The 25,293-nt window shown below is 41.6% G+C and overlaps 1 protein-coding gene across 1 annotated transcript; it reads left to right on the top strand.

Moving 5' to 3' along the window:
- Window positions 1-14,096: 14,096 nt before the first annotated feature.
- Window positions 14,097-24,956, top strand: arhgap15 (Rho GTPase activating protein 15). The gene is made up of 13 exons (XM_044019669.1): window positions 14,097-14,180; window positions 15,784-15,928; window positions 17,411-17,482; window positions 19,037-19,180; window positions 19,274-19,363; window positions 19,454-19,552; window positions 19,646-19,775; window positions 21,326-21,460; window positions 21,551-21,649; window positions 21,912-21,989; window positions 22,270-22,404; window positions 23,047-23,152; window positions 24,750-24,956. Exons 1-13 carry the CDS (start codon window positions 14,167-14,169, stop codon window positions 24,931-24,933), a joined length of 1,431 nt encoding a protein of 476 aa, XP_043875604.1. The 5' UTR covers window positions 14,097-14,166; the 3' UTR covers window positions 24,934-24,956.
- Window positions 24,957-25,293: the final 337 nt, after the last annotated feature.

The following is a 25,293-nucleotide window of genomic DNA, read 5'->3' as shown; positions in this document are numbered from 1 at the left end:
GAGCGGGACACAAAGGAGGGCCCTCGGCAGGCAGCTGCACACAGACACACCATGCTCAGGGGCCATTATACACACACATACACTCATGCACACATGGGCATGTGCACACACACACACACACACACACATACAAATACAGATACATGAAGAGAAAGCATGAGTTAAAAAAGGACCCAGAATTGAGCCCTGTGGAACACCTGGCTCACTGGGGACGGCTGCCGCCTTCGACCTCTTTGTTTCATGGTTGGGGGGGCGGGGATTGATTTGACTCAGACAATGAGACAAATTATGTTAAAAGTAGTGGTTTTGGGGTGTTAGGAGAGAAAGTGCCTGTGTGTGTGTGTGTCTGACAGAAAGTTAGCAGCTGGGGAAGGATGCTGCCAAGCGGAAAAAAATGTGAAACTAACGAGAGGAAGAAAAGGCAACGAGCAGTAAAAGACAAGAAAGAAAAAAGTAAGGAGGGATAGAGATTTTTTTGTTTGTTTTTTTATTTACAAAGGCCTCAAAGAATTGTGAGGAGGGGTCTTATTTTGAAGCTCAAAGAAATTTAGAGAGCAGAGACCCGTCAATCAGGACTGTAACAAGGCTCTTAAACCTTCAGGATGCAACATTACAACAACCATCCAACGTTCATTCCAGATATTTCACAACGAACAATGATGTCAACTGAGTGACAGAAGAGATATAAGATCAGACAAACACCAAGGTCAGTAGGAATCATCCTCTGGGAACCACAGATATTTGTCGGCTCAGAATTATCATCCAATATTTCAGATGTGGGACCTCATATTCTGGACCAAAGCTGGAATATAAGCCAGTTCATTCACTTCTGGTCAAACCATACATTGTCTTTTGGTAGTTGTATTTAGTTAACCATGATTGAAGCATTTAAATTTAAGAGTACTGCAGCATCCCTCTGTTCACATCCCTAAATACTCTTGGTAGTCACTTACAAGTTCTTTTAAAATAAAAGCCAGCTTCTTCACTTCCAGCCATTTAAGATTTTACGCCAAGCTGGCGATTCAAATTTCCGAGTTTTTTGGTCCTTGCTTTAGAAGTTAGCCCAGAGTGATTTGAAATGGCCTAAAATGAAAAGGGGAGTTTACATTTGAGCGTCACAAGAGGACAAAAGTGCTTTAGCCAATTCTATCACCTGTGTCTAAATATTTCTTGCCAGTTTATCAGAAGTAGTTATTCTAGCTTATTGAAATGACCATACATGTGTATGTATCATCATTTGGACCAACCTTTAATGCGACAGTGCTATTTTGCAAACTTTCTTTGCTAATCATTGTTTTACAACACGTGTGATTCTCCGTGCCCCCCCAAAACATTTCCCAGTTTTCAGTTTCCAATTAGAAAAGTTCAATTAATTAGGACAAAAAGTGCAGTGACCATGTTTCTAAGATATCGTAAAAATTCAGCAGATGTAGAATTCAGTATGTGAGACTTTTGTAACATGGCTAAACTTGTTTTTTTTCTTCAAAAAACTATTAAAAACCCTTTAATATGGAAACAGAGGTTGAGAATGCTTCCATCTCAAATGCCTAAACTTTCAGCATCTACCAAAATAAACTTTGCAAATGTTAAATCACCATTTGTTGGGAATTTGTTGGGGCTTGAGAATCAAAGGTTTGATCAGATAATTAACAAAGGAAAAAGGGCCTTTTGAAGTTGAGCTCGAAAACAAACATTTGTGTGACCGTAGCCTTAGAAGAGCGTTTCCTGTCTGAACTCCATCACCTGCCGTCTCCTCGCCCCACAATCAAACGCACACACGTTCACTTCTTCCCCTGAGGTTTGTCTTTCCTTGTGTTCCTGTCTCATCAAACCTTCTGAGAACTTGCTCCCTTTAGGCAGAAACACCAGTCTGAACAAATAATGACACAATTCACCTTCGGAGCAGGATCTTGATTTAGTGCTGTGACACAATACAGAGCAGATGACGTAACACCTGCAGGTGATAGTTTGAAACTGTGGCTGTATGAGTTCAGTCAGTGTCTGAGAGGCTTCTTAACTTCTGAAGTTAGACAATTCAATTCTTGGGTTTCCACTTTGTCATCTGTGTTTTACAATTAAATATTTACATTTTGATCCACTGGATCCACAAGACCTTTCAGGATCTGTACAGAACTTTACCTGCTTATGGTTATTACCATCTTACATAAACATCCAAAAAATGAGATACAGAGATACTGAACTTTTTCAGAATACCATCAAATCCCTAATCTGAGTCACATATGGATGATTTTAGAACTCAGATTATATTTTTGACAGTTTTGCCCTTTAAAAGAAGTAGTAATTTCTTGAAGGTTTGATCATGACTTTTGTTTTGTTGTTGGCTAACTGATTATGTACAACTATTACAAAAACAATGCTGTCAGACAATTCCTTGACAACATTGCAGTCACTTGATTAGGGATTTTCTTCTCTGTCACCCTGCCCTCCCCTGCCCTCCCCCCGCTCTCCTCTGACTTGCACTGACTCTTTAATTGGGGCTCAGCTGACAGGTTTTTTCTCTCGGGGAGCAGGAGCCATGTAGACCATCTGCTTCTAATCGCAGGATGAACAGGTGTCCCGGTCCCCGCCGCCACCGTCCTGCGCCACAGCCAAGCATCGCGCTGCTGTTTTGTTGTTTTGTGCAACTGCTGTTTACATGAGGTAAATCTGGGTAATCTAATCTGACTTGTGTGGCATTTCTGCCTCAGAAACACGGAAGGAAAACAACATTTTTTAACTGTTGTTTGATCGGTGCACGAATGCATTTAAAATGATGTTATTACAAAATAACCTGGCCTCTATCTTTGCTTCGTACAGCGTTCTACAGGGAAAACCTTCTTACCTTAATCTGTTGCTGTGTTTCTGCCTCCATATTCCCATTTAATTTGAGTTTATTTAAGATTATAGACTTGCAAGTCTTCAAAAACAATCAATACTATTGATTCTTTTTTTTGAAGAAAGGAGAAAGAAAAGGAGTAGAAATGCCATTAGACTTTTCAGACCCCCCAGTGGGAAAAATGTGATGAAATTCCACTCGATGTCAGAGCGAATCCTTACACCCAGCTGTCTTACATCAGTAGTTAAAACAATAAACTATATTCTTATGGATAATGATGTCACGAGTCTTGAGTCTTGAAAAATGCCTAAATGTGTCAAAAACCAGTAATTAAATGTTTTAATGTGAAACACCTACACACCATGCTACAGAGATTTACCATTTTCTAATGAGGCCATTACTTATTTGCATACTACAGCCGAGACATTGTAACGACGTCACCTTTCAGTTCACATATATATCACATTTCCAAGTTCAGGTTCAGCTGGAATGTGGCATATGTGCATCTTACTCTCTGCGCTGCTAAATAATCTCCTCAGATTGCTGTGAGCCGTGCCATGTGTCATCTGGCTAAGTGTTTGCTAACTTCCTGTTAGCTGTTGCTGCTTTTAGCAGTTCCCCTCCATTCCTCTTTGCGTCGTCCCGGGGACACATTTGGTGAATCTATTTGTTTTGTTTTTTTGTCAAACCGTAAATTTGCCATAACTGTAAAGAAAAGCAAACACATTTAAATGATAATATGCTACACGGATAGAAAATGCTAACTAAAGCCACAACAGTTGCGTTCGTTAGCTGATGTCAATAGTTAGCATAAACTACATCTAATATGCCAGGAATTGCGTTATTTACGGCTGCAATTGTCAACTTATCTCTTCACCACATTGACTTTAAGCGACCGTGTGGTCATCAATCAATCAATGACACAGATTTTTCTAGCCTGTTCCATTTCCCAGAGTCTTTAGAGTCTTGCTTTGTCTCTGTGGGACTTCACTTGGCCAGATCAGGTTTAAAATAAAGTTAGCCTAGGCCTGATTTATTTCATCAAATTTTAATTTATTAAACACCAAAGTGTTATGAAGTGGTGACAAAAACACTGCAGGCCTAATTTGACATAAAACACACAACTATAGAGGCCTGTGTGAGTCCTTCCATTGTTTGCGGAGAATCAACAAATTCAAAAGTAACCCACTTTGAAATAAATAAAACAGGGGTCGGCAAGTAAATGTGGTCTAAGCAACTGAATACGTCATATCCTCATCAACTAACCTTTGGTTTAAAAAAGTTACTTCAATTTACCACATACTATTACTTTGATTCAGCTCATCTTTTTTTTCTGTCCCCTCACTTCTCCTCTGTCCCCCATTTTTCCTTTCACCCCAACCTGTCTAGGCAGATGGCCACACATCTTTGAGTCTGGTTCTGTCAGAGATTTCTTCCTGTTAAAAGGGAGTTTGTCGGTGCTGTGATGCTGTAAATATAATCCAGTGGGATCGGTGTGTGCCGGTGCCCCCCCCCCCGGAGAGTAAACACCGTGGCAGGCAGGCAGGCAGGGATTACTGCAGGGCCTGAGAGCTGGATGCACGGAGAAGCAGTTGTCCAGCTGGTATCATCCTCACACACTTTACAGACATAATGCTTCACTCTCAGCCCCCACATGTGAAGAGGAAGGCCAAACAAACCAGACCACATGGTGTGTGTGTGTGTGTGTGTAAAGGGGGATGGAACAGGGTCATCAGATTGAAAAGATTGGCCTTAGGCCCAATGCCCTTTGGGTCACCTAAGGAGGCAAGAAGGCATCATAAAAACATGTGTGCACGCGCACACACACACACACACACTCTCACACACACACACCACCTGCTGTTCACCCAGGCTCGTGTTGGGTGTAATGAAGATGGAGTGATTCAGCAGCAGCACAAAGCAGCGACTCATTGCCTGGATTTACTGCATCAGGCTAATCAAACCTCAACCCAGTCGGAGCTGTGGTTTCAAAGAGGAATGTTCCACTGCAAATAAGTGTTGTTTTATCGCGTAGTTAACAAGGATGCTGTGGTGTTACACAGAGTTTAGACACTCACCGAAACCCATCATTTATCGTTTGGAAACTTAGCAGAGCTTAACCGGACACGACCGATGTTGTATTCCAGTCACCAAACCCCTGAGTCAAGATTTACGTGAGATTATTTCCATTTGTCAAGTGTTCAAGTTTGAGTCAACAAAGAAGTGTCCAAGTCGAGTTCCTCAATCTGAGACAGGGAGTCAATTTTCAGATGAACTCTGTCTGTCAGACCTGAACCGACGTCTGGAGAGTTTAGTCCGTACATGTTTTTTCTTTCACACGTGGATTATCCAGTTTCTCCTCCTCCTCCTTCCTGTCCTCACATGTGTCTCCTCAGACATTAGCTATTGATCTGATTAGGCAGGAGAACTTCTTCTTCTCAAAGGTGAAGAATTGTCGGAATTTAGTCAAGAGAATGAACACTTTAGCGCCGCAAATTTAGTAGTAACACACATGATTTTTCCTTGTCCATCGTGAATTAGTCATGCCTGTTAATGTATTTTATCAACAACAAAAAAACGCATAAATTACCGTTTTTAGCTAGAAACTGCTAACTTAAGCAGACAACAGTGGTTAGCATAAACCACAGTGAAAAATCTGCTAGTGGGTTCAGCAAATGTAGCTTGGTGAAAGTTCTTAAAACCAGCTCTGAAATCCAGCCACTTCCAGATAAAAACAGGCCACAAACTAGACTAAACTGGGGTGGAGTGGCTCAGTGGTTAAGACCGGTACCCTGTGTGCGAAAAGACATCATAGTCGCAATGGTCGCAAGTTCGATTCCACCCCTGGCTGATTGTACTCAATTCAATTGTAAGTCGCTTTGGATAAAAGCGTCTGCTAAATGACATGTAATGTAATGTAATGTAATGACTAAATTTGAGGGTTTGTGTGAGTGGTGCAACAGGGTTTTAAAATTATAACTAAGACGTTATAGAAACGCGATAAACAAGCATGCACAGATTAGCCTCTTCAGAGAGGAGACTCCAAGCTCTTGTTCTTTGGTGAGGATTTCTCGCAAACCAATATTTTATTTGCAATTTGTGTATTTTTGAATTTGTGGTTAATTTTTGGTTTGTGGTGTTTACAAATATTGACACAAATCTAATTCTGTAGAAAATAAGCATGAAGTCACAGAGAGCCTCTACTGCAAATCCTGGAAATGTCACGGAATTTCAAATTCATAGCTCTACTGTCACAGTGTCTTTCATGCGCACACACACACACACACACACACACACACACAGCTCCCTGATTAAGTCATGATAGATCGTCCTCACAGGGCCTGGCCTACGTGTGTGTGTGTGTGTGTGTGTGTGTCCCTGGTGTGTTTTAGCAAAATTTCCAAATTTCCATATATTTTGGTGCATTGCTGTGTGCGTCTGCCCGTGTGCAGGTGCATGGCAGCATGTGTGTGTGTGTGTGTGTGACATCAGGGCGAGTGCCAGGTCACAGGGGTCAGCGGGGAATAAAAGCACGGAGCAGCTCCCAGCTGCCGGGCCAAACATCATCTAGCAAACCCCCGCCTTCTTCCATCCCCCTTCCTTTTCAATGGGAGCGTGCCACTGTCCTGCTTACTGCTGACACATGCACATTCACACACACACACACACACACACACATACACGCTTGTCCCGCCTGGCAGTTCCCAGTCGTGTCTCGAGCTCACTGCAGCGGTCACATGAGGTAAAAGCCACATGTGGACATACATAATATGGACAAAAGTATTACACCAACATGGACTGTTAATATGGAGTTGGTCCCTCTTTTGCAGCTACAACAGCTTCCACACTTCTTGGAAGACTTTATCCCCAAATTTCGAGGTACCTCTGTGTGAATTTGTATCCAATTATTCTGTATTCTGAGCATTGATGAGGTCAGGCTCCGATGTTGGACGAGAAGGTCTGGCTCACAATCCCTGCTCCAGTCCATCCCAAAGGTGCTCGATGGGGGTTGAGGTCAGGGTTCTGTGCATGAGCCAGTCAAGTTCTACCACACCAAACTCAAAGTCAAACCATGTCTTCATGGTCCTTGCTTTGTGCACTGGGACACAGTCTGAAGGACCTTCCTCAAACTGTTGTTCCTTAAAAACTTGGAAACATAGCATTATCCAAAGTTTCTTGGTATTCTGAAGCATCTAGATTGTCCTTCATTGGAGATAAGGGGCCCCCAATTCAGTAATTAACAGGTGTGGCCAAATACTTTCGTCCATATCTTGTATGTGAAGCTGCAGAAAATAAGATGTGATCAGCTCGTCACTGGGGTGGTACCCTCTAAAGTACAAGGTACTTATTTGTACCCTTGTGGTTTGTACCATCATGAGACCATTGTTCTAACCCTGGTGACAATTTTGTACCTTCATTTAGGAGTGCATTCATTCATTCATTCTTTCATTCCTTCATTCATTCATCGTCTACCACTTTATCCTACACCTGAGGGTCGTGGGGCTGCTGGTAACAAACATACGTACATATGTGCATTCTATCTTGTATCCTTACGTAAGAGAAAAAAAAAAGCTTTGTGTTGTTTTGATCTTGTTTATTTCACTCGTGATCACTGATCCTCAAAGTGATTTTAAATAACTGTGTTAGTGAATGCATCGCTGAGCCCATGACGACATGAAACTGTCAAACGACACTTATCTTATTGTGTCAAGAGTCAAGACATTCACTTTGCATATTAGCAAGATGAACACAAACACATCAGACCTGTGTGTGCGTGTGTGCTTGTATTTGTTTCCTCTTCAGGACATCTTTTCTGTCATATACACTGACCTCGTCAGGACCAGTAGTTCTCGTGGAGACCAAAAACCTGATAATTATATTATTTGTACCATTAGACACATGTTGTGTTGTCTCTGTTGTAAAATAATTGAAAAATAAAATAATAATAATTTCCATATCATATTCAGTACATTATTTTTTTTTTCCCCTTTACTTGTAGTGCACCCCAGGGTTCTGGTTTAGGCCCGATCCTATATCATGACCTATTTACTGTTTATCTGCCACTAAGATAGAGCACAAACAACTCTCTCCAGCACTGATTTGATTGTATTAATGACATTAATGCTGTATTTGTATCCTAAGAAGAAAAGCTGCACAAACCTGCACTTGTATACATATGTTTGTAAGGTCCAAAAAATGTTTTGAGGACACAACTTTGAAGTTCTTTTTTGGTGCTAATACATAGTTTTGGGGTTAGGGTTAGAATTGGGTTTAGGTTATAGTGAGGGTATACTAACCCTTACCCCTAACCCTTACCCTAACCCTAACCCTGTCTAGCACATTCCTGGGTCACTAAATCTAGCAATGTCGGTTTGGCTTCAGATAGGCTCCAAATGGCCTGAAACATGCTCCTGAGTGGTTTTTGTCAGGTACATGTTGGACCTGGCACTTGGTGAAATTTTCGCATTGAATGGCGATTTTCAATCGGCCATAACTCCGCCCGGGAACGTTTGGGAGACTCCACTCCTAGTGCATTGGAAAGCCCGTGGCCACATTAGGGGGTACGGCAAAAATTCAAGTCAATCCGAAAAAGTCAGATTTTGACGGGTTTTGGGAAATAACTCAAAAACTACACGTTTGGTCATGGGGTGTTTTAGGCTGGCTAAGTGCGGCTCCTCGAGACGCATCCTTGGACACCTAGCTCGGCTTTCTAGCACCTTCCTAACTCGAGATAAGTCCAGAATGACCGAAGAATTTTCGGTCATTTTTCCATATCTCGGCTTCCTTTTGTCCTACAATCACGGGGGTTTCACCAGGGGCTCCGGAGGGCTAAATGGGGGGGCGGACGTTGGTTTGGAGTCGATCCGACACTTCGTTCAAAAGTTATTCGCGGAATGACCGCAAAATGGTGGTTTTCATCCCTATACCTTACCCTAACCCTTACCCTTACCCTAACCCTTACCCTAACCCCTAACCCTAACCCTTACTTGCCTAACCTAACCTACCTAACCCTTACCTAACCTAACCCTAACCCAACACCTAACCCTAATCCTGACCTGGCTCTGACCCTTCAGAAGATCTTTGTGTCTCTCTCTCTCTCTCTCTCTCTCTCTTTCTCCTCTCTCTTACAGGACGGGCTCTGGGGGACTGGGTGGACCCTGCCGGGGATGTCCCGGATGGTGTGCGCACTGACTCCTCTGCCCCTTGTGGACAGTGGGGTCCAAATGCTTTTTTTCTAACCCTAACCCTACGGCAAAAATTCAAGTCAATCCGAAAAAGTCAGATTTTTACGGTTTTTGGGAAATAACTCAAAAACTACACGTTTGGTCATGGGGTGTTTTAGGCTGGCCAAGTGCGGCTCCTCAAGACGCATCCTTGGACACCTACCTCGACTTTCTAGCACCTTCCTAACTCGAGATAAGTCCAGAATGACCGAAGAATTTTCGGTCATTTTTCCATATCTCGGCTTCCTTTTGTCCTACAATCACGGGGGTTTCACCAGGGGCTCCGGAGGGTGCCTAAGTAAGAGTAGGGCGTTGGTTTGGAGGCGATCCGACACTTCGTTCAAAAGTTATTCGGCGGAATGACATAAAATGATTAGTTTTCATCCTATACCTTACCTAACCCACCCTGCCTAAATGGGGGGGCGGACGTTGGTTTGGAGTCGATCCCACCCTTCGTTCAAAAGTTATTCGCGGAATGACCGCAAAATGGTGGTTTTCATCCCTATACCTAACCCTTACCCTAACCCTAACCCTACCCTACCCTAACCCTAACCCTTACCTTACCCTTACCTAACCTAACCCTTACCTTACCTAACCTAACCTAACCCTCTGGACTGCCTCCACCTCCTCCGCCTAAACCTAACCCCCTTCCCCCTCCTTATCCCCCCCCCATCCCTCACCCTAATCCTAACCTTAACCCAGGGACGGGGATGGGGGAGGGGGGTCTTTATCCCAACCCCCTCCCCCACCCTAACCCTAACCCTAACCCTGACCCTTGGGCTGAAGTGGGGGAGGGGGGTTTGTATCCCGACCCCCTCCCCCACCCAGCCCCTAATCCTAACCTCTCTACCCCTCCTCCTGTCACTGACCCCCAACCGAATTCTGTTCGATTCGGGGCCAGTGCGGGCTCCCCCTACCCCAGCCCCAACCCTAACCCAGGGGCTCCCAAGCCCCTCCCTAACCCTAACCCTAACCCGGTTGGAATTGGAGGCAGCCCGGACCCCAGACAGAACCCCCCTGACCACACACCACAATCCGACCACACCCTGACTGACCCGACACGACTGATACCTTTTATTTCCACCTTCTCCCATAGAACCACAGGACTCCACCGGACCATCAAAAATAACTTTTCTATTTTACAGCAGCAACCAGCCTTTCATAACCACAGACCCATCTCAGCTTACAGGAGAAACCGGAATTTACACAACATACTCACGCAATCCAAATTCTCCGATCACATACCCCAACTTCATTCAGAACACTCCACCCACTACAAACATAGAAAATTCATTCATAATCCACACAGCAGTACAGCATATCCAACACTGGGCACCTTCTCTCTCAACACCACAAACGTCATCTACATCATCACCTGCAAAACCTGCAATAGACACTACATAGGCGAAACACAACATTCCATACTCACCCGTTTAAAACAACACCTGTACAACATTGGGGAAGGCAGACTTCAGACTCCACTGGTCAGCCATTTCCAACACCACTCCCCCACTCATCTCATCATCTCCGGCCTGGAGAACAACAACCACTGGACCATCGGGCAGAGAAAGAGGGCGGAAAGGATTTGGATCCACAGGCTGGGGACCACCACACCAGGGGGTCTTAATGCAGATTAGACCACATCTTACTGCTTCCCCCTGACGTGGTCGTCCCCTCTTGACCCACTTTTTACAGCCGTTTGGGGCTCTGGAATCCCCCTAGTTTTAAACATATACTTGTTTTAACAGAACTTTCACTCCCTCAGGCAGGACGGCATCAAACCCAAAACAAAAGTTAAGTAAGTTCAAATTATTTTATACATTTTTTAGATTAAAACAATTATTTTACAGCGTATTTAAATTCTTAGTCATTTTATCCACTCATTTACTTTATATTAAACATTCTTAATCATCTTTTATTCAACTAAGATTGATCTTAAGCTTGTTTATTTTATTCATACTTTTTATTATTCAATGTTTACCCTCTACTTGAGATGCCGTCCTCCCCGGGGCCCCATGCGGCCGAGACTGGAGTTGAACCCGGGTCGCCCACATGAAGGCCAACGTTATTGCCACGTCACCACCACTCCACGGATCCTTTTCCCCTCTTTTAATATAATTTTATACTGCTTATACTTACCTTCCCCACAGCACTTACCTTCCCACCCACCTGACGGCGACCTGGATTCGACTCCAGTACTCCTCAAATTAATGATTAGGTTTATTCCAAAAATTATAAAACAAAATAAAATGAACACAGTGGGCGCCCTCTTCCTGCCCGGGGCTCTGCCTGGGGATCGAACCCTGGTCTCCCGGCTGGCAGACCTGGACTGGATCACCATCGCCACACACCGGATCAGTAGGCCTGTGCACATAAAATGGACCCTCCATAACCTCTAACCCCAACCCGAACCCCAACCCTAACCCTTACCCTAACCCTTACCCTTACCCTATACCCTTACCCCTTACCCTAACCCTTACCCTAACCCTTACCCTAACCCTAACCTTATTTTAACACTCATGCTTTTTTTAAAAACCAGCACGTTCCTTTACCTTGAAAAAAAAAAACCGCCGCTGGTAAATTAAAATTATTTTATACGTATTTTAGATTAAAGAATTATTTTACAATGTATTTAAATTCTTAATCATTTTATCCACGCAATTATTTTACATTAAACAGTCTTAATCATCTTTTATTCAACTAAGATTGATTTTAAGCTTTTTATTTTGCTCATGTCTTTTATTATTCAACATTTTCTCACCCCTGTACTTAGGATGCCGTCCTCCCCGGGGTCCCATGCGGCCAAGACTGGAGTTGAACCCGGGTCGCCCACATTAAGGGCAGCATTTCTGCCACGTCGCCATCCTCTGGCCCACTCCACAGATCCCTTTCCCCTCTTTTAAAATAATTTTATACTGCTTATACTTACCTTCCCCACAGCACTTACCTTCCCACCCACCTGACGGAGACCTGGATTCGGCTCCAGTACTCCTCAAATTAATCATTAGGTTTATTCCAAAAATTATAAAATAAAATTAATCTAGTGGACGCCCTCCTCCTGCCCGGGGCTCTGCCTGGGGATCGAACCCTGGTCTCCCAGCTGGCAGAGCTGGACTGGATCACCATCACCACACACCAGATCAGTAGGCCTGTGCACCTAAAATGGACCCTCCATAACCTCTAACCCCAACCCCAACCCCAACCCTTACCCCTCGATGGCAAGATTCAAATTTTTCTAGACCTTACCCTAACCCTGACCCTGACACAAGGAAAACATTTTTTTTTTAAAAATGTCTTATATTTTCTTGACCCCAATTTTAATTTTCAAGGCACTATCACTAGAGCCAACCCCTGTTTTTGTGGGGATTTGGAGTTCTCGGTCCTGGGGAGAGGGATGATGGACTGTGCCTTTAATTTTGCCTAAACCTAACCCAAACCATCAACAGTTAAATTTTTCAGACAAAACTACAAGCCAGTAGGTGGCAGTGTTTACCTGTGATGGTGTTGTATGGATGTGTAATAGCAAATGTGAGCTGTTTTTACAGGTTGACGAGGACAGAGTAACATTTTACAAAAAGACAGAAGATTTAATGTTGATATATTTATTGAGCACAAAAAACATATATTGTTAGATACTTGCTGTTTATGTACTCTTCTGTCTCTCAGACGGTACAATATAGTCCACCCAATGGAGACAAAGTCAAAGATTGTTGTCCAGATTTCTGCTGGCTGATCCTTTCAGCTCAATACTCCCTTCTGGAAAGGGTAACCAGAACAAGTACGGTGGGCACAACTCTCTTTCTGAAGGTTTATTCCACATACACAGTTAAATAGCAGTTAGACAGTTAGTAGTTAGCTACTAACCAAAGTTAGTTAGGTTGTAAAACCGACAAGTCGTACAGGTTTTGATGATAGATAGATTTACAAAGGCACATACGAAGGTCAATATATAACAAAACATGGCTTTGACAATGCACCTTAAAGGCACTTTAAAGGCAACGGTGCTTTGATACCAATTACAACAATGAACAGATAAATAGAATGAAAGATAAATAGCTTTGCCTGCTAGAAAGTTCTACAATTGTAAGGTTGATTTCATTTGTGTTTAACTGAGTGTCTGTTTTGTGTCTGATATCAATATTACAAAAGTACACATAACAGAATTAATCACATCTTTTAACCCTTAAACACTGAGCGTATCGCTGACCACACGCTGGCACAAGCACACTTTGTGTTACTGTAGTTACGCCACAGTTTGTGAAAGCTGAGAAGTGACACGTCAAAGTCGACATGTGGTTATTACAGTGATTTGTGTAACGAAATGACTAGCAAAACTGCTCTTAAAAATAATTAAAACTCATTTAAAAAAACGGACATACCAGCAACCAACTGTTTGAGCTAATTCCAGCCACACATCATGGACAAAGCAATAACAACAGGAACATTCCCACCAGGCATGAACATATTTTATAAAACAGCCACATGCAATAAAATACATATAAACACAACACAAGGCACATTATGTCTCTACAATAACCTCCCTCACTCCTGAACCTGAACCAGGAAACATTAAGGCCCCAGACTGAAGCAGCGAACACTGCAGTCAGTCCACCACCACCTCCTACAGATTCAGCAACACCGGAATACAACCATCCCCCCCACACACACTAAGATGCATCAACTTAAAGTACCTTATTGGAGTGAAATAACTGCAGCCCCTTTTGTTGCAAAGTGACAATGCACATACCTACAGATAGCTTAAGCCCTGTGTAATCCAACAGTACCACCACATCCATCTCTCTATCTTGCGGTTAAGGGTGATGGTTTTCATCCCTTACTCTAAATTAAAAGACACTGCAGGAAAGACTCTGTGACATATTTTTATGAATTTAAACACATATTACTTTGATATGTACACTCGACAGATAAGCCTCTACACAGACAACTCTATAGTAACAGTAACATTTAACAACAGCTTTCTTGAGCAGGAAATGAAGTTGCAACAGCAGCAATGTGACAGACGTTGCTCTAAAGAAAACCACGCGATGAATCATACTTCCTCTAACAGTCAGGCCTCCACTCTGCATTCATTCTCTCGGAAGACAGATGGCGGGTGCAAAGTAAGATTGCATTAAATTACTCCACCATGATCATAATTTCAGATTTGATGTTTCAATTTTGACATTTGTTAGTGTCATGTTCATCTGAAAATTTCTCATTATTACACTTATTTGTGTGTCAACCTTCACTCGCTGGTGCGTAATAGATAAGAACACAAGAAAATGTCATCATAAAATGAACTTAACATTCTTTTGTTGAACAGATAGATGAAGTTTAGTCTTTCTTCACGAGGAAGTGTTAATGAAAAATTTTAAACTCACTTCTGTTTCTGGGTTAGGGTTTGTTAAGTCATGTGATCATGTATACATTCACTTTTACATAAATACAAAACATCATTTATATCCCACTATATACATTGTTAGGTCACGTTACAAAAGACTAACAATATCAAATCCTCGGCTCAACAAACAATTCATTTTTCAGGCCTCAACTCTTTTACTTTCACATGTTTCTTCCTTTAGCAGAAAAACAAGTGTTTTGTAACAGTGAAGCAACTCGAGCTACAAACAGGAACCAAACAGGAAAGTGTGTGTGTGTGTGTGTGGTTTCACAGGTTCAGTAATAGTCTTTGTGTCCTGAGCACATATTTAATTTTGATCTATGTAAAACAACTTCATTATATTTGGATACAAATAGATACATACTTTAGCTTATAATTGCTTAAAACACATGTGCAAGTGGGCCGAGGGGCATTTTGAGTTATTTACAGATTCTGAAAAGCAACATCATTAAACACATGAAGATGTGACCATTTAAATGTAGGCACTCCTCAAACTGATTTAGAGAGACTTGTACTCACTTATATAGACGCCATGTTTACTTTACATTACTTAACATGTCCTTTGACATGGATGCAACATGTTCGAGCATGAAAATTCTGTGTGTTAGCTAACACTCATTAGCTCACCTTCATACTTTTTTCACAAGATAAACTGTCCATGTTTGTATTTACTATTCATTGTGGATAGTACATACTGTATGACTGTTAATGTCACTATATATGGTCAACAGGTGAATGTATGTATCATGTATGGTTTATATATTAATGTTTACTATTATAATAATAGTAATACTAATGACTTCAATTTATAAAGCACCTTTCACGAAACCCAAGTTGGCTGTACAGTTGAGAACAGAGAAAAAAAACAGAACAAACACACTAGCAAACAAACACATGATCCATCCAGGTCAGGCATGCACAAAATCCGGCCCAGATTTGAAAGGAAGGCAGAGTGTTTTTATTTATTCACTTCAATGTGGTTTAGATTTGGTTACATTGTTATTCAAAAATAATAAATGTGATGATAAAAAACAAAATTTTAATAGTATTTGTTTGTAACGTTTAATGTTAAATAAGGTCTGAAGGAACGTTTGGCCCCTGAGAATCTTCACCTTGTTTAAAAAAAGTGTGGACACCTCTATGTTGATGTATATACTAAATATGTTTAAAATATATATAGTTTACTTAACACTTGTGCCCAAAACAGGCTCTTCACTCAAACACACTCAGTAAGTGTTTTGACAACAATGTCATATGACTGAGTGAGTTACACACAGAATCAAGAAAAACGACTGAATTAAAATCAATTAATTTGTCTTCAGAGTCACAAAACTGCAGAATCAGCTGAATCAGCAACAACAGCTGAGCTCAGTACAGCTGAGAACAAAGAGTTCACAGAACTGTGGAGAACGTCTGAGTCAGTCCAAGTCCATGGTCCTTCAGGACTCTGACCTTCCTGAAAAACCGGTACGTTAAAAAGCAATCCCCCACACACACACACACACACACACATTGTTGTAATTGGTATCAAAGCACCGTTGCCTTTAAAGTGCCTTTAAGGTGCATTGTCAAAGCCATGTTTAGTCATATATTAACTTTTGTATATCTATCTATTAGTGATGGTGACTTTGTATATCTATTAGTGATGGTGAGATGAAGCCTCATGAGGCATTGAACCACTTGAGCCAATTGGTTCGAGAAAGGGTTTATTTCTTGAAGCTTCATGTGCACACAAAACCACCTACTGGCCAAGTGTATAATCACAGGCAGCTGTATCTGAACCACATAATGTGTGATGAATTGAATTTTTGTGTCTGTTAGAAATGTATGAATTACAACAAATGTATGACCAAATCGTTTTTGTACATATGTGTTTAATACATTTTTGAATGTATTCTGTGTGTGTAAACCTTCCCAAAATGGTAATATCATAATATGGCAGGTTGTCCAATGTTTTTCATGAAAATGGCATGGGCGTAATCAGGCAGAGGACAGTGAAAGTGCTTGTGGAACTAAGAAAAGGGCACAGATTATGCTTGTGTAACTAAGACAATGATGAGCCTCACTGGCTCCATCCTGTATCACCTATCCTACTCTTCTCACTCTCCTAAATCTCTCTCCCTAAACTCTCCAAACTATATAAACGCTATCCAAACTCTCCAAACTATCCAAACTCTATCCAAACTCTCAACTGACCGCAACTCTCCTTCAAAAACCCACATTTTGAATGGAGCCTGAGGGGTCTATATAGCTGTAAAACCTTGCGCAAAATCTGAACCACTTCATGAAGCAATCACGTGGTACAGCCGGGCAGCGAGGCTTCAGACGTCATCATTTTTGGCTCCTCCCCTAAATGAAGTAAGCCTCGATGCGCGCATCGCGGAAACGCCCCCTACCCTACTCGGCACACGCTTCGAAGTCTCGATACGGAACGTCACATCACTAATATCTATCATCAGAAGCTGTACGACTTGTCGGTTTTACATATATCAATCTATCATCAGAACCTGTACGACTTGTCGGTTTTACAACCTGACTAATTTCTAACTACTAACTGTCTAACTAACTAACTCTAGTTAGTAGCTAACTACTAACTGTCTTTCTAACGGACTGCTGTCTAACTACTAACTGACTGCTGTCTAACTGCTGTTTAACTGTGTATGTGGAATAAACCTTCAGAAAGAGAGTTGTACCCGCCGTACTTGTTCTGGTTACCCTTTCCAGAAGAGAGTATTGAGCTGAAAGGATCAGCCAGTAATAATCTGGACAATGATGTTCTAACATTCTTCACAAACGTGTTTTAATGTTCTTCACAAACGTGTTCTAATGTTCTTCACAAACATGTTCTAACATTCTTCACAAATGTGTTCTAACATTCTCCACAAATGTGTTATACCGTTCTTCACAAACATGTTCTAACATTTCTTATTCACCATGTTGTATCTGTAGATCTCTCGCCATCGCAGAAATCAGTCTCAGTACAGTGTAATTGTGGGAGGAGCTACAGCATTTGAAACACAGGTAATGTCTCATTACACAATATGGAAGTGTCAAGTCACATTCAAATCAATTTATTTGTCAAAACATAAATTTGAAGAGCTATGGGTAGACAGAAAATAGTCCTACAGTCTAATACTTCAAATTGGTGTGGCTAACTATCTTGTAGTGGGTGGGATAATCTGGCTCAGCTGGTAGAGGTGAAAGGAAAAAATGTGGGAAAGGAGAGAGAAGGCTGTAAAATGGAAGTAATCAAAACTTTGAATAATCCAAGCAGCAGCACCGACCGTTTCCTCTCTGAATAACATATATTTCATGTATTCTGAACATTATTCTTCATTCAGAAACATTTTAGTAGCAATTTCTTTACATCGTACAAGAACGTTTCCAAAACATATTTAAATTACAATGTTTCCAGACTAATATAATCAACCTCAAAACAAACTTGCATTTACAATGCTTTTATCAGGAAATTAAATACATGCAGTAATGTCTTTGATCTACAGAATAGATCAGGTTTTTCCAGTCCTGGACCTTAAGATCCACTGCCATGTTTTAGATCTTTTTATTCATCAAACTCTGCAGAAACCTGGTAACGAGCTGTTACTGTTACTAATAAAATTGTTCACCAATGGTGGGTTCAAAAAGGAAAATCTTAAAATTTGGTTTCAAAGAACCTCTGAGTTACCAGAGGTTTGTTCCAGATCAGAACTTAGGTAACGCTTAAGTGGTTCACAACATAACAGCAGATCACAAATGTCTTTAAGTGCTTGAAAAAGTCCAATGTTTGGATCTGATAACTGGAGATCTGAAAACTGTTTATCATAATAAACAAGGACACAGTTCAGAGACACAGGAGCTTTAAAAAAACACTGGGTTCTGTGCTCACAGGTCAAAAATGACAAATGATGAAAAACATACCAGTGAAACACATAAAGAACACAGACACTGAGGTAAAGACCATGTGAATGTTTTATATGCACAGGGAGGCACAGGTGTCACAACCTGGCTCAAAGTATGTGACAAAAAGGGAGACCACACATAGTCTGCACATCATTTAAACATATGTTAATTATATATTAAATTAAAGTAATCAAATACTTAAACATAATGTGTAAACAAAACAGGAACAAATAATGTCAGTCAGCAGGCCAGAGGAAGAGAGCGAGCATTTATGGCAGGTCTGCTTAAATAGCTTCCTGAGCTGTGTGCAGGTGTACTGCATCATTCAATCGGCCACAGCTCCGCCCACCTGAAAGAGAAGGAAAACAGCAACAAGGGAAGCAAACATGGCCCAGAATCCGTCACGTGGAAATGTGACAGGATGTTGACAATGAAAACAAACTGCCAAAATAAAACCAGAAATAAAAAAAATTAACACCAATTGTGTGATTTGACAATTTAAAAGGAGTGAAGGATGCAACACTGACTTTGTAAATGTTTCTATGATTATGATTTTAAATTTGGCACTAACATTAAATCTTTTTATTATTTCAAGTTTTATCTTTATTTATTCTTTGTTTAAAGAAAAATTAAAGGTGTGTTTGTGTGTGTGTACATGCATGTGCGTACGTGCAGGGGGACTTTGGAGGTGAACAGCTGAATGTGACAAAGATCTCAGAGAGGGGTAAGAAACAGAGAAAGAACTGGACTTTGATGTGGTCAGTGTTGAAATCAGACCAACTGCTGTTTTACAAAGACAGACAACAAATCACAGCTCTGGTACGTATGTTTTCATGCTCATGTTTTCATCCTCATCCTTTTATCCTTCGTGTGTGTGTGTGTGTGCTCATGCATGTGTGCGTTCACACTCAGAAACCAGATGGGAGGACTGATGTGGTTCAGCTGTGGGGAGCTGTTATTGAGTGGATTACAGAAAAGTCAAGCAGGAAAAATGTGTTCCAGGTAACAATAGAACTTAAAGTTAACGCAGAGAAAGTGACGATGAACACATTTAACTCCTCACCATTTATACCACCACCGCTTTTATAACAGATCACAACAAACACAGGAAGTGAGTATCTGATTCAGGTTGACAATTTCTCGACTGCCAACAAATGGTATGATGCCATTAAAAGGGCCATCGACTCCTCAGTAAGAACTTACTGCCTTTTAATGCAAAAAGTAACTTTTCTTATCAGTGTAAAGATCCAGTCTTTGTTGTGATACAAATGCGTTTCTTTTCAGACTAAAGCAGATTTTCATCTGCGGAGATCAAACAGTACAGAGAACCTGCACAGACACCGCTCTCTGCCTGGATATGGCTCCACCTCCACAAATACCAAACCATGCAACCTGGGTCACAGACGTTCTATCAGTAAGAGACATCATCACTGTGATCATCATAAAACATCAAAACCACTGACATTAGTTAACTATGAAACATACATGTTATACAGTGCTGTGCACATTCAGGAAACATTTTTCTTCTACATGTTAGTTTTTTACCCTTAAACAAATGTTGGACCTGAAAGCAAACTAAACAGACACAAAATTAAACATTTTATAATAATTTTATTCTCTTATATGCTAAGAGAATACACTCATAATAGACAATGAAGACTATGTACAGTACACACTAGAGCTGATGTGTCGACTCGTTGATGTCAGTGGCACAAATCGACAAGTCAGGTGTTTTTTCCCCTGTGTGTGTGTGTGTGTGTGTGTGTGCTTGTCTACACAATACTATCTCTCTTTGTACCACAATCACCGCACCATGCTGGTATTAGAGGTTCTGAGTGTGGCAGCGGGCGAGTCCAGTGGGGGGTGCAGTGGGGGGTCCAGTGGGGGTGTGGAGGCAATGCTGTCGAGTGGTACGATGGGGGCGCTGAGTGTTGTTGGGGTTTGGGACGAACAGATCGGGGGAAGCACACCTCCGGGTGTGGACGTGGCCCAGACTAGAACCTCTGGGAGACATCTTAATCACTTGCTGTTGTGCACTTAAAATGACCTGAAAATTCAAGGTATTAACCTTTGTTTTGTTTTGTTTTCTTGACTTTTTTTTACTGTACATGTTGACTGTTAATGTTACAGAGAACTTTAATAAAAGTTGCTCATTGCTGTGTCAATGTGATGACGTCATCAAACCACTGGTCGATACGACTTTGACTTTATTGACAGATGTTTATCTGAAACAATGTCATTAATGCCCTACTACATACAGTATATGTACAGACTGTCCTAATCAGAAGGATATGGCCTCTCATCTCACGCTTGGACTACTGCAACTCCCTCTTAGCTGGTCTCCCGGCGTGTGCCATACGACCTCTGCAGCTCATCCAGAATGCAGCAGCTCAACTGGTCTTCGACTTACCAACCACTCCTCCGCTCCCTTCACTGGCTTCCTGTAGCTGCTCGCATCCACTTCAAGACTCTAGTGCATGCGTTCCATGCTACAAACAGATCCGGTCCAGCCTAGACCCAGGACATGATCAAAACCAACACCCCAGCCCGCCCACTCCGCTCTGCATCGGCAAACCGGCTTGGTGCCCCCTCACTGAGAGGATCGCAGAGGCATTCACTGAACTCACGACTGTTCGCATCCTAGCTCCTAAATGATGGAACAAGCCCCCCGTCGACATCCGGACAGCAGAAAGCCTCCACATCTTCCACCACCGTCTAAAAACACATTTCTTTCGACTCTAACTCGACTAAGACGACGACAAAGAGAAAAAAAAAGAAAGAAAAAAGCACTTATACATCGTACTTATGACTAGCACTTTATAGTTTGGTTTACTTAAATCACTTACTTATTTCTAGCACTTGTTTGTACCCAAATGTTTAAATGCACTTATTGTAAATTGCTTTGGATAAAAGTGTCTGTTAAATGACACGTAATGTAATGTAATGTAATCTTTATATTCATAGACATGTTCAGCAGCTCAAAGCTGAAACACAGTTCATCAGACATTACCGACAAGAACGGGGTGAAGAACAGACTGAGGAAGTTCATAAGTCGACGTCCGTCCATAAAGACGCTGCAGGAGAAAGGCCTCATCAAAGGTTCCACATGGTGACACAGTCGCCATCTTGTCTTTACTCATGCAGCTTTTAAGTGGTTACAGTGACACTAACAATTCATGTTCTTCTCAGATCGAGTGTTTGGCTGCAAACTGTCAACTCTCTGTGAACGAGAAGGAACCATTGTGCCGAAATTCATCCGAATGTGTTTGGACGCAGTTGATAAACGAGGTGTGTGACATCAGTACAGACGTGTAACAGCAGTACAGAAGTGTAACATCAGTACAGACGTGTGACATCAGTACAGACGTGTAACATCAGTACAGACGTGTAACAGCAGTACAGAAGTGTGACATCAGTACAGACATGTAACATCAGTACAGACGTGTGACTTCAGTACAGACGTGTAACATCATTACAGACATGTGACGGCAGTACAGACATGTAAATATTGTGTCAGTTTTGAAAATACAGACTGAATGTATATTTTCAGGTTTGGAAGTCGACGGTATTTACAGAGTCAGTGGAAATTTGGCCACTATTCAGAAACTTCGCTTTATCATCGATCAAGGTTTGATATAAAACACATATTGAACTAAACTGTACTAAAATGAACTAATTTGAACTAATGCAAGCTCACTGGAAACAATCCCAAACTAACTGAGCCAAACTGAACTAACTGATACTTTCCTAAGCTCATTAAACTGTACTAATCTGAACTAACCAAATTTTGTTTTCTTACAAATATCAACCATTATTGAAATAAAAAAGTAAATTGGTAATATGTGTTTTTTCTTTATCCTCTGGTACCATGTGACTCTACATTGCCTCTTGTGGACACTGATGAACAGAGGAGCAGCTGGACCTTGACCAGCATCAGTGGGACGATGTCCATGTCATCACAGGAGCTCTGAAGATGTTTTTCCGTGAACTTCCAGAACCACTGTTTCCCTTTAGCTTCTTTCAGCTGTTTGTGGATGTGATCAGTGAGTTTCCAAAATGAACTTAGTACAGTAGCTGGGAGTGGAGTTGCAGAGCCAGGGGGTGGGGCTACTGAGCCAGAGGGTGGAGTTACTAAACCGGAAGGTGGGGCTACTGAGCCAGAGGGTTGAGTTACTGAGCCAGATAAATATATATATATAATTCTGGACTTTAGAGACTTTTGACATTTATGCTGGACAAATTTTATATATGTGCCCAGCCATGGCAAGTTTCTGTTTTTTCCAGAGACTTGTTTCTGGAACACGTCTCCCAAGGGGCATTTCAAAGCTTTTACAACAATGTCTAGCAAATCTCAAAATATTTGAAGATCATGTGGCCATTTGAATGTAGGCACTCCTTTAAACTGGTTTAGCTGATATCTGTTAGCCCACAGGACAGAAACTATTGTAGTAGTTTGAACAATGGTTATCAATAACAGGCCTAGGGACCCCAAGGGTTCTATGAAGGTCCCAGAGGGTTCAGATAAAAATAAATTGAAATATGAATATAAATTTCATAAAAATTAAAAACTAGAAAGGTAATTTACTTAAGAGTTAGAAAGATCAAATATAGATACACATTTCTAATATCATATATATGTATATATGTGAACATATATGTAAACAACTGTTTGTGTCTCTGAACAGAGATCAAAGACTCCAAACAAAAAGTTCAGGCTTTGAAGAAACTGATCCATGAGCTGCCAAGAGTCAACCAGGAAACTATGAAGCTGCTCTTCACACACCTGAACAGGTACACACACACATAATGATTGAATATGATGGTATATGTATATGGTGACATATGATGGTACAGTGCCCTCCTACAGTATTAGAACAGTGAGGCCGATTCCTTTATTTTGCCATAGACTGAAATCATTTGTGTTTGACATAGATGGACATTTCAGCTTTGACGTGCCAGTATTTACATCTGGACCTGATTCACAACATAGAAGATAGCACCTTTTGGTTTGAACCCACTCATTTTTCATTGACCATCATGCTATCACCTTTAGTGTTCCTGCTCATGTTCCTAGGCGAACCATTACATTCAGGAACATTAAGGCTATGTACTGGCCTTGATTGCTGACCACTTGGACTCAGATTCCTCCATTCCTCGCCTGATGACATGGTCGCCTGTCAAATGCCTCCTACAGCCTGGAATCTCTAGTCCCTCTGAAAGTTCGGACTGTTTCATACACCTGTCCTCCCCCTTGATTTACCACTGAGCTTTGTTCCATGAAAACCAATGTCCAGCGACTGGAGAGGCTTTATAAAAAAACTGGCCTCACTGTCCACCAGCTGGCTTTCATTCATGCATTGTTTATACATCTTTCCAACTCGGTACTGTACAAATCAGACTGAAAACTGCCTCTGTCACCACCATCCTGAAAAGGGCAGGTTTGGACTGCCGACCTTAATAACTATTGGCCAATTTCTAACCTTTCTCAGCAAGATCCTAGAAAGAGTGCAGCTCCATCATCACATGTCCACCAATGAGCTCTTTGAAACGTTCCAATCTGCCTGCAGGACCCACCATAGTACTGAAACTGCCCTGGTCAAGATCACAAATGATATTATGATGGCTGCTGACTCAGGTTGCTTGATCTCACCGCAGCCTTCTACACTGTTTCCCACTCCATTCTGCTCAAGCACCTTTCCACTCACCTTGGACTTACTGTTACTGCTCTGTCCTGGTTCCACTCCTACCTTTCTGACTTTCTACTTTGGGTTAGGGTTAGGGTTAGAGGAGGAAACCCACAACAATAATAAAAGGTGGAGGAGAGTGTGATCTTGACAACGCCTGGACTACTGCAACACTGTCCTGTTTGGTATCCCCAAGAAAACCCTTGATAGGCTCTAACACATCTGCCAGAGTTCTCACTCAGACCAACCCTTGGCAACACATCAACCCCTCGCTGAACCAACTGCCCTGGCCCCCCGTTAAGTTCCGGATCATCTTCAAGCTTCTCCTCCTTTGCTACAAGTCTCTCCATTCACTCGCTCCACATTATCTCTCTGACCTCCTCCTTGTGCACTGTCCTTCCTTGGTCTCCTCTCCATCCCCCGCATCTGCAGGCAAAACTTTGGCAACATGCTTTCAGTGTGGCTGCTCCAACCCTCTGGAACTCCCTCCCTCTGGAGTTTGTGTTTGTTCTGTTTTGTCTTTTTTCTACTTTTTATAAATCAAAGTTATTATTATTATATGTATATGAATTTTATTGAGTGAAGATGATTCATTCTCATATAAATTACATCATTCACTTCCTCCTCCCTCTCATTTCGTTTATAATATATGATCATATATATTCTATATAACCATGTGTATGTTTGTCTTTCACTTTTCCCAGAGTTTTAGAATTCTCCAAGAAGAACCTGATGTCCACTCAGGGCATGGCCATCGTGTTTGGACCAACACTGATGTGGCCGGAGCTGGACGGAGGAAACATGGCGGTCAACATGGTCTTTCAGAACCAGGTCGTAGAGTTGGTCCTCCGGGAAAGTCCAGAAATCTTCAATCCAGACAGAAAGTGACAAATAAATGAAAAACAAACAAACATGCTCCTGGTATCTTATTGTTTTATGCACTGCCTGGTCCACCTGCATCCATCATGAGTACTATACCAGCCGCTGTGGTCTTGTTGCAATTGGTCAGGTTTAAGTTCAGCAACATTCTGAGCCCAAAGAATGAGGTCAGCTGACATCTGAATATACCGAATGAGCAGATTATTCTTCCCTGATTGCACAAGCATATTCCAACATTACAATGCCAGGATTCACCGGGCTCAGATTGTGAAAGATTGGTTCGGGATTTTCACCACAGAGTCCAGACCTTAACCCTCTCCCATCATCAACACAAAACCTTAATGTCAAAGGGTTACCCTAACCCTAACC

This window comes from Solea senegalensis, linkage group LG2, assembly GCF_019176455.1.
Source record: "Solea senegalensis isolate Sse05_10M linkage group LG2, IFAPA_SoseM_1, whole genome shotgun sequence".
NCBI lineage: Eukaryota > Metazoa > Chordata > Actinopteri > Pleuronectiformes > Soleidae > Solea > Solea senegalensis.
Note: the sequence above shows the minus strand (reverse complement) of the source record. Positions and strands in the feature narration are given on the sequence as shown.

Excerpts from the sequence above, each read along its gene's own strand:
- arhgap15 (XM_044019669.1), top strand. Across the intron at positions 17,483-19,036 it reads CTACAGCATTTGAAACACAG|GGGGACTTTGGAGGTGAACA; the intron begins GTAATGTCTCAT and ends GCGTACGTGCAG. Across the intron at positions 21,461-21,550 it reads GGAGAAAGGCCTCATCAAAG|ATCGAGTGTTTGGCTGCAAA; the intron begins GTTCCACATGGT and ends TGTTCTTCTCAG.